We start from the raw sequence: 10,708 nt of genomic DNA, 5'->3' as shown, positions 1-10,708 counted from the left end.
CACCTTATAAAATGTTTTGTTTTAAAACATTAATTTTGGTCTACGAAAGTTGAGAAAACAGATTCGGGAGTCGGTTACGTACGAGGAAGGGTTAGCACCCTCGTAACGCCCAAAAATTGGTACCTAATTGATTATCAAGTGTCTTTAATGTCGGAAATTTGAAAGTTTTAAGATGCAAACCTCTTTTAATTAGAATGTCTCAATTTTGAAAACTAAGGCTTACTTATTTCAAACGAGTCAAAACATCACATCCAGTAAGTTAGGACGCAACATTTTAAAACCTTCGAAACTAAGCTCGTCTTTCGAAAATTTCTATCTCAAACAACAAAACGCCATATCCAAGAAGTTAGGACACTATGTTTTGAAATCTCGAAATAATTGTTTAAGTTTTGAAAACTCAAAATCACTTAGAAGGGTGCTTGACTATTCGAATTCAACGAGAAAAATCGCAACCCAGTAAGTTAGGGCACTACCCTTCTCGAAGTTTCTAAACATCAAGCATTGCCTTTTATTATTTTAAAAAAAAAACCTTGGAATATTATTTTAAATGACGTTTTATGATGACATATTAATGAATCATGAAGCATAAATGTACAAAATATTCTAACATTTCCATACAAACATAAATAATATCATTAAGACAAAACTAAATAACATGAACATACGTTTAATGAAAAAATTATACTAGGGTAAATATAAGATAATAAACAAATAGAAACATGAGTAAACTAAAAGAAAAACATAATACATGCAAAAATTATACAACAATATATATCATAAAATAGCACATAAAAGAAATAATTAAACATAGTATATAAAAAAATGAAACTATGCTCAAATAAGATAAATGACATACACTAAAAAATGAATAAATAGAACATTTACAAATTATAAAAATATAATGCAATAGTTCAAAATACATAAAATGATAATATAATATATATACATGCATAGAAAATATATATTTGAAAAAAACTATATAAAATGTTAAATATTATAATATATAAAATACATAATCAAATGTATAAAAGATAGGAATAAATATACATATTTGAAAAATGAAGAAATTAAAATAAAAAAAAGGGTTGAAAAACTAAGATAGACGAAGAATAAAATAAGAACAAACAACAGAGATTAAGAACGCAAGAGGGAGAGAAATTTGAGTGAATGCTCTAAAGAATTCTTATTATTTCCCAAAACTCAAGTGATTTACAATGAAGGGAGAGGCCTCTATTTAGAGTTGAGTCTCCCTAAATCTAACGGTACAGATCAATTACATCAACGGTTAAGATTAAAGGATATCTACAAATTAAATCTCTAAGATTACAAGATCATATCTTCAAGATTGCATATCATATCTTCAAGATTGCATATCATATCTAAGATTGCATATCATATCTAAGATTGTATCATATCTAAGATTGCATATCATATCTAAGATTATATTTCTGTATGAGTCAAGCTTATAGATAAACCTTAAATCTTTTCAAGTAATAGGCCATTTTGATTGGGCCAAATTATATGTTTGTAATTTTGTACTGAACTTGAATTTTTTTTTGAACTTATTTCTGGGCCTGGGTAAAATTGAGTGTCTACATTAAGATGACAAGAATTTGAGAGAAATTGAATGAAAAATTGAGAATAAAATAGTTGAGAGAATTGAGTGAATAAATGAATAGGATTGTGAGAATTGAATATATAGCAAATATAGAAAAAAAATTCTAGTTGTTTGAAAAAAAAACCACTAAAAATTAGCCTTTAAATTTTTTTTGACTGTTACAAAAAGTTATCGATGGACTTGTTTTCTATTTTTCACTCCAAAATTAAAATATTTCACAATTTAAAGAAAAACGACCTAATAGATAATTAAAAATTAAAATCAGCGTTTTTGCTAATTAACCCGAGTTTAAAAGTAGATAAAAAAATTGCAGAGAAATTTAGGGGTTTATTTTATTTTATTTTTTGTGAAGTACGCAAGGGAAATGCAAAACAGGAAGAATAAAATATAAATAGTGATAAATAATACGGGAAAAAAGAAGAAAAAGAAAAGGAAAAAAAAGTAGGGTCCTTATCTGGAAGGCATGAGGCTAGAGATAGATAACCTGGAACTCCTCTTCTTAAGACAAAACTGGCTTTGGTTTTGGGTTTGGTTTCTTTTTCTTACAATTATTTTTGTATGGTCTGAAATCCAATGGCTGTTTCTCCCAACATACGAATCAGTATCCCACTCCCTTCCACTCCTTCTACCTACCACCGTCTTCCTATGTCCACTCTCTCCTACCCTTTCTTCTTCTTCTACTCTTCCCCTCCACGCGCACTCCGTTTCCACTCTCCTCCCACGCGCCATCGCCCCCTCTCTCTCCGCCCCAAGGCCTCCGTCGAAACCCCGGCTGCTTCAGGTCTCTCTCACTTACTTCCCTTTTTTTTTTTCCTTCTGTATTCAAATGGTGACTCACTGCCAGCTTTATTTATGTATATATTTAGTTAGAATAATTGTATTGCCAAGTTTTTCTTTTTAAATTAATCCCATTTCAAGCTAGCATGAAAAACATTGCGGTTTTTCTTCTTCTTTTCAAATAAATTGTTAAGGAGCATGTGGCATTCTATGTGATTTTCATTCATCAAAACCGTTGATGGTTGTACTAAAATAAATATTTATCATTTAATTTTCATATATGATAATAGTTTTCTTTCCTTTTTGCAGCAATGTGAATACTGACTGAAACTGAAATATGCTGAGTGACGCATGCAGTAATTGATAAATAGAATCTTTTCTATTTATGTTGGTTGTTGCTTTTATTTTATTTTACTTTCCGTAAAACAATCAAGTGTTTGGATAAATGGAAATAATATATATATATTTAAAATTAAAACATTAATTTTGTGAATGGCAAAATACGTGATATTTAACTCTATGGGGAAAAATATGTATATTTGGATGTGTACCATTTACTTATTGTATATAAAATAAGTTGAATTTTTATGGTTGATGTCTTTGCTTTTTGCTTTAAGATTTTTTAATGAAAAGTGCAATAAGGAAAAAGAAAAACAACGCAAAAATTTTGGAATATATTTTTATGAATATTTAGTTCGTATATATAAACCACTCTGTATTGTAAATATATACTAAATGTTTTAATCGGCCCCAAAATCAAATAGCAAGGTTCGCCACCTGAAAAAAAAAAGAAATGAAAACGAAATATAAATAAATAAAAGCAAACAGACCATCCAGGGCCTAAGAAAGCGAAAAGCAATTAATGACACTAATAATCAAATAGAGTTTTAAGTTTACCACAAGTATAATTTGTGAAATTGCATCCATGTTATCAACTATTGGCATTATATTAATTGCAAAATTACTTCCTAATCTCATAATATTAATATCTATGGATATCATACAACATTTACTCATGTCATATTAACTTCTATTTGAGCTAGGTTATAGGCAGGTCCAGAGTTATGTTTTCCTTCATGTTTATAGCCAAGTTACATTGAGAGCATGAGTAATGCTTCTGTGTTTCTTCTTGCAGGTAAATTGGTTGAGAATGTGGTGATCATAGGCTCAGGTCCTGCTGGATATACAGCAGCAATATATGCAGCTCGTGCGAATTTGAAGCCTGTAGTGTTCGAGGGATATCAAGTTGGCGGTGTACCTGGTGGCCAGTTGATGACTACCACTGAAGTTGAGAACTTCCCTGGTTTTCCTGATGGAATAACTGGTCCAGATTTGATGGATAGGTATTTAAAAGAAAGATGAAAGTCTATTTCTTTCTTTGCTAATTTTATTGACAACTACTGTTTCAGCTAGAGTTATATAATTGGAGTCCTGATCGTGTTTTGACTAGGATGCGACGACAAGCTGAACGTTGGGGAGCTGAATTGTTCCAAGAAGATGTGGAACACATTGATGTTAGAAGTAATCCTTTTACAATACAGAGTAGTGAACGTGAGGTGATGTGAATTTCCGTTGGCTACTTTTGTTTTTATGTTCATTTGATTGAATTATTAGCATGGTGATAGAACTATGACTTGAATCACAACATTATGTCCAATGTTCGTTACTCCTTGCTTTTTATGGCACTTTTTCTTTATTCATATTGTTCCTTACATTTCTATTTCAGGTTAAGTGTCATAGTGTTATTTTTGCTACTGGAGCTACAGCAAAAAGGCTAAGGTTACCTCGTGAAGATGAATTTTGGAGCAGGGGAATTAGTGCTTGCGCAATTTGTGATGGAGCATCACCATTATTTAAAGGTCAAGTACTTGCTGTGGTTGGAGGAGGTGATACAGCTACTGAGGAAGCAATATATTTAACAAAATATGCTCGTCATGTTCACTTGCTTGTTCGTAGGGACCAACTAAGAGCATCAAAGGCAATGCAAGATAGGTGAGTTTTACCAACTGTTATTTTTGTTTAAAATTTTATGGCCAATATTTTACATCTTAATTTAGTGATTGGTTTTTTCAAATTGCTTAGAGGTGTATGTAATGTTCTTCTTGCTTGTGAGATGTCTTATCAAAAGTTTTGGATTCATGGCTATCAGAAAACCCATATGTTACTGATTTTCTTGCAGAAGTTATATATATATATATGTGTGTGTGTGTGTGTGTGTTAGAGGATGTTCAAAATGTTGACAATTGACATGCTTACTGTAAAGGTTCCTGATTGTTTGTGGGCCTTGTTTTATTCCATTCCATTTCATTTTTGTGCTCTGTGGTCCTTGTTTGGGAGCGAGACTTAAGAGTTTAAGGTTGGTTTTCCAGTGTCCCTTTCAGAAGCTGGGCTATGTTGTGGTGACTGTCTGATTTTTACGTCTCCTTTTGTTCTTTTATTTAAATGCAGTAAGTTCTTAGTGCTAGCTGAAATTTCTCATGGTGGTTCGAATTGCTACCTTGATTGTGGTGCATTGTGTACTAATGAGCAGTTCGTATGTATGTTGAGTTTTCAACTCCCTGAATGTTTTTTTAACAGGTTAATTATCGCGAATGTTTCAGAGTTTACAACAATCCAAATATCACCTTGCACTTCAATACAGAGGCTGTGGATGTTGTTAGCAATACAAAAGGTCAAATGTCAGGCATATTAACCAGAAGAATTGATACTGGAGAGGAATCTGTGCTCGAGGCAAAGGGCTTGTTTTACGGTATTGGACATTCACCAAATAGCCAGCTGTTGCAAGGTCAAGTCGAACTTGATAGCTCTGGATATGTGCTAGTAGAGGAGGGTACTGCTAAAACTTCTGTGGAAGGTGTATTTGCAGCAGGAGACGTGCAGGTAATCTTCCTTTGTTCATGTTGGTTTATGACCAGTCAGCAAATATTTCATCTTCCCAAAACCTTGAGATTTGCGTGCCAGAATTCAGGGCATGTTCACATGAGCCTTTTGAGAATATATTAATCTGACAATGCAAACACTTGTGTTTTGGAATTATTCATAATACCTTAGTAAGGGCATCTAAAGAATCTAAGGATTGCTCTAGCATCAATTGAAGGTGGTAAAATATAGGAAACATCAAGGAAAAAGATAATGAAATGCTCTCATCTTGCTTTTGGAATGTTGGTGGGTAAGAGTAACCCAATTATAATAATGAGAGTGTGAATCTTTGTCTTGTTCATCAGTTATGAACTCAATGAGCCAAACTTTTGGTATACTTTTCTCTCTTATAATCCCGTACAATGACCTATGGTATGTCATATTTTCCTAAGTTTTCCCTTGTGTTTGGAGCCAGCCTCCCATTCATTCATACTTCCTTTGTGGTGTTGAATATGAGTAAGCCTGTACAACACATGAACTTAGTGATGAATCAAGGAAACATATATATAACCATGGAAGATGACATATTTTCTTTCAGTTGTTCCATGTATGATAAAGAAAATCAGTGAGTACTTGAATGTTTACTATATCCTCTCCCTACATGAAACATGACAGTGCTTGATTTTCCAGATAAATTCAAACTATCTTACTTTACATCTTTGGAGAAAGTCTGTACTATAAAAAAACTTGTCTTGTAACTCCTTTTGTTCTTTTATAAACAGGATCATGAGTGGAGACAAGCTGTAACTGCTGCTGGATCTGGATGCGTCGCTGCTTTATCTGTTGAACGATACCTTGTTCGAAATGATCTTCTTGTCGAGTTTCATCAGGTATTTTTCTTTCTATCAAATGCCAACTCTGGCATTTGTATTATATTTTGCAAGTACATTTTTCCTGTACTTAATGATCTGCTTTTTTTTTCGAACCTGTTTATTTACTAAGCCCCTTCAAAATTATTATCACATTCACGCATGCTTTTATCAATCTTTATCATGATCATGTATCTTACAGCCTCAAACTGAAGAGGTCAAGAAAGAACTGACGGATAGAGATATTCAAGAAGGTTTTGACATTACACTCACAAAACACAAGGGCCAGGTTTGTACCTAATTGGCTTCGATTTTATTTTATTTTGTTTCATTTAAGTTTAATGTATCAAATATTTATCCTTTTTGGTTTTCACTAGAATCTTATCTCTAAACTAGTTTTCTTTTTCCTATTCCAGTATGCTTTGCGAAAGTTGTATCATGAGAGTCCGAGGCTTATATGTGTATTATATACTTCACCAACTTGTGGTCCATGTCGGACTTTGAAGCCAATTCTTAGCAAGGTATATTAGCTCTGATTGGTTCAATACTTCATTCACTTTAGCTTCCATAGTTCAAGTTGGTTGGTGAAAATTTCAATGCTGATTTGTATGTAGTTTATATGTTTCAAGGTTGAATAGATTAGACTACTAAGCTTGTGTAGATCTCATTCCGGGTGATTATGACCGAAGCTAAATATTGCATCATATTGCTTCACTAAAAGCTTGCCTTGCAGCCAGCTGGTAATGCAAATGCCCTGTGAAACCAGAAACTGGATGTTGCGTACAAGGATTTATTATACTTCACTTGGTTTCTAATGAGCTTGGACTCATTTCTTATAGGAAATTTGCTTATGTCATTGATCTAATTCCTTCGGCATAGCTTGAGAGTTTGGCTTAAATGCTCTAAAGCATAAACACTCCTTATGGTTAGTGTAATATTAAACGACTTTTCATTTTGCTTAGCTTTTACTCTGTCTATTTACAGGTGATTGATGAATTTGATCAGAATGTACATTTTATCGAAATTGATATTGAGGAAGATCCGGAGATAGCTGAAGCTGCTGGAATTATGGGTACCCCATGTGTGCAGTTTTTCAAAAATAAAGAGATGCTCAGGTTTTAATCCTCTTCTTTTCTTGTATATGCAAAATTAACTTGCTAATCAATTGATGACTGACTAGGTTTGTTGCAGAAGAGATAAATTTTATAATGTGTAAGATGGTTACCTTGTTTTGTTGCCGGTTCTGCAGGACTGTATCTGGGGTCAAAATGAAGAGAGAATACAGAGAATTCATTGAAGCAAATAAATGAGTATTGTTGTGGTTTCTTGGCTATCATCATTTTGAAATTCAATTTTGTTTCTTATGAAAAGTTAGTTGAATAATAATGCTTTCAATTATAAACTGATATCATGTATCCTTTAACTACAGTTGAGAGTTGCCATTGCATTTATAATTTTTTGTTTCAATCTTTAATATTTGGTCATTTTCATATATGAAGTTAGTTTACAAGGTTGACTACACGCTGCTGACGCAGAACAATTGGCAGCCATTTCTGTATATGTTGTGTCTGACAAGTTTGTGCATTTGGTCAAATTCATGGAGTAGAATTTCATTGATAGCTATGGTAACTCTTTCTTCCTTTTGCAATTTGCATCGCTCGCTGAGAAAAAAAATGCACTAATTTCTGATTTATACAATGTCCTTTGCTTTTTAAGCTTACCTCATATGGGGACCAGAATTGGATGCGCATTAATGTTAATTTCTCATACATAACTGATGCAGTGTAAGGTTCGAAAAAGTTTGGTGTCGGTAAGGGCACTTTTTCGAGGCATAATTAGTAAATTTCCGAATGTAGGGTAAAGTTCGAAATATATATGCTTAAATTGAGTATCTTGAAGGAATGTTTGGAAATAGTTGAGGACTAAAGTGGTAATTATTTAGCAATTTAAATAGTTGACGATGTAGTTTGCATTCATGCTTGGATTATGTATTTAGTCTTGTAAAAATAGAATGTCGGCAAGAAAAGAGAGAAAAATAGAATACATAGATATGAAACCCTTTTGGTAAAAAATCGTGGGTAAAGGAGAATGAAATCGTTATGTCGAATTTGAATAATACAAGAGCGAAGAATACAAGAGGGGAGATGACTTTGTTTATTTATAAGTTTATAAAATCATATTTTAATTAAAGTTAAATAGAAGTAATGCAGTAACGATAAAACAATAGAGGAAGTATATTTCTATATTGATTTCACTTATGTAGCCTCGGCCTTCGCTCTTGTAAATCTCCCTATCTTGCCACTTTTATTTTTATTTAACAAGAATTTGGGTGATATATCTTTAACAAGTGTTATATTACAAACTATCTACTTTGAATTAATAATTGATTGTTATACATGTTCATGAGGAGGAATGGGACTAACAAAGCGCTAGGGATAAAGTCCTTGATTGAATTAAGGAAAGAAGTTTGAGCTCATTTCTAAAAATTAGGAGAATTGGTAAGTACACAATGGTATTATATGTTAACGAGTTAAACTAAAATGATTAAATGATTATGGTTTTGGATATTTACAATTTGACCCCTTCACTTTTCACTATTGTACAATTTAATTTATATCCTATATTAGTATTTTACCATATAGCGCTTATTTCAACTTTCTTCGATATCCATAAACCTTATTTCATTTAACCGAGAAATTTATTATGCAAATTCTTAATTTAGTACCACATATATAACATAGTGGTTCCAGGATTTTACAAAAATTATGCTATAACACTTAAGTTCTCAAAATATATCAAAATTTCATTTTATTAAGTTTAAAGGCAATTTACTATTATTACCGTTTCATTCAAAATTTCTCAACATATCAAGCCTTGCTTAATCATATATTAGTACATATAATTCTTTTAATAATTTATTTCACAATTTATCCAAATACAAAATTATGTTATTAAAGGTAAATAATATATGCACCATAAGCTCAGACAACATGAAGGAACTTGAAGGACTCGAGTTTTTCAAGTGGGCTAATCACAATTTCAAGATTCAAACAACTTCAAGATAGAATCCAAGGTTTTGTTTAAAAGTTTGTCTCAAGGAATTTAGAGCAATTGCATGAAAGAAATGAAAAGAAAGGAACATTAGGCTTGTATCACGAAGACAATACTATCAATATTTTAGAAGTCCAATTGGATTAAGACCCAACTAAAATGGGTTAAACTTTAGACTTTTCTTTGAAGGCATATGAGTAACATGTGGCCCATTAAAAATCTTAATAGTTTTTATTTTTTTTATGTTGACTAGAATTCCTTAAAATTGATTTATCTTATTATTAGCCTTTAGTTGACTAATTTTAGAGTTTTCTTAAATTTATGTTTTCTCACTCCTATATAAGGGGTATGAAGCCACCATTGTAAGACATCTTCAATTTGAATAAATAAATATCCATTGAGAGGTGATTTTTTGTAAGATTCATTTCTTGTTTTCTTTTTCTTTTTTTCTGAAGACTTGGCAGCAACTCAATTTGTTGATCGTGGTGCTTGTATTTTCTTCACACTTCGAGTGCTAAGGTTCCTACCTTAGAGGGTCAGTTCGAGTCTTGTAATTGTCTTTTTTGGTTCTTTTAGAATCAAAGGAGGCATAGGAACATCTATCCATCTTCAATTTATCGATTTCATCTTTTTAGCTCAAAACTATTTCTTATTTTCGTTCAAGTCCTTTTGATAAGATCTTTGTGATACGAATTAATTTTTAAGTGTTTCTTTTCAATTTCATAATTTTCACATTCTAATATTTTAATATACACTTTTTTCATGATTTTAAGGGATCGTTCGAAAGATTAGAACGAGTTATCAAGTTCAAAACACAAATCTGCCTAGATTTTGCAAATCACTTCAATTCTCAACCTTTTCCATTTCATTTACTTTCTTTCTTATTTACTTCGATTTTTTTTCATTTATTAGGCTTTATTCTAACTTGTTTCTTTGTTTTAAGAAATTTCATAGATTTAGAAGTCATTTAATTTTGATTCAAGAAAAATTGTTTGATCTAAACAAATTCAACATTAAACATTTGTTTGATTAGTTTGATCTAGGATTTCGTATTATTTGGTATCAGAGTTAGGATCCTTGGTGTTCAAAGATAAACCCCTTCACTTGTTACAGCTTCTCCTAACACCTAAGACAAAAAGATTGTCAAAACATCAAAAAAAAAAAAAATGATGTTTTGATCAAAATTTACAGTTTTTCTAAACTCTTGAAAATTTCAACTACTTAGTTAAGTTTAATTTCTTTTTATTTTTTTTTTAAAAAAGGAACAAAAAAGAGAAGAGAAAAAAAGTTATGTATTGAATTTAGAAACTAAAATTTTCAAATTTTGTTCTCATATTTTGAGGTGCATTATACAAATTTTTGGATATTTTAATATTAGAACAATGAGAACAAAAATTCTTAGTTTGGGTAGACTTTTCTAAGTTTTTTTTTTAGTCATTTTTCTTTCTATTTTGGAGTTAAGGTTCATTGTAGCCTAGCTTTTCTTGTTTCCATTGAGCTAATTGAAACACCCCATACCCGGTCAGGTCGTCAG

General features: G+C 31.6%; 1 protein-coding gene across 1 annotated transcript; it reads left to right on the top strand.

Annotated features, from left to right (window-relative positions):
- The first annotated feature begins 2,020 nt into the window (after window positions 1–2,020).
- LOC108467347 (thioredoxin reductase NTRC) lies at window positions 2,021–7,577 on the top strand. The gene is made up of 10 exons (XM_017767983.2): window positions 2,021–2,399; window positions 3,531–3,738; window positions 3,846–3,951; window positions 4,122–4,387; window positions 4,996–5,275; window positions 6,037–6,144; window positions 6,326–6,412; window positions 6,540–6,644; window positions 7,108–7,238; window positions 7,373–7,577. Exons 1-10 carry the CDS (start codon window positions 2,192–2,194, stop codon window positions 7,431–7,433), a joined length of 1,560 nt encoding a protein of 519 aa, XP_017623472.1. The 5' UTR covers window positions 2,021–2,191; the 3' UTR covers window positions 7,434–7,577.
- The last annotated feature ends 3,131 nt before the right edge of the window (window positions 7,578–10,708 follow it).

This window comes from Gossypium arboreum, chromosome 2, assembly GCF_025698485.1.
Source record: "Gossypium arboreum isolate Shixiya-1 chromosome 2, ASM2569848v2, whole genome shotgun sequence".
Taxonomy (NCBI): domain Eukaryota; kingdom Viridiplantae; phylum Streptophyta; class Magnoliopsida; order Malvales; family Malvaceae; genus Gossypium; species Gossypium arboreum.
The sequence above is the reverse complement of the archived record's forward strand: the minus strand, read 5'-3'. Positions and strand labels throughout refer to the sequence as shown.

Bases quoted from the DNA above. Each gene is read 5' to 3' on its own strand.
- LOC108467347 (XM_017767983.2), top strand. From the start codon at position 2,192: ATGGCTGTTTCTCCCAACATACGAATCAGTATCCCACTCCCTTCCACT. The intron at 3,952-4,121 runs GTGATGTGAATT...TTTCTATTTCAG, and splicing joins TACAGAGTAGTGAACGTGAG to GTTAAGTGTCATAGTGTTAT. The intron at 6,413-6,539 runs GTTTGTACCTAA...TTCCTATTCCAG, and splicing joins TCACAAAACACAAGGGCCAG to TATGCTTTGCGAAAGTTGTA.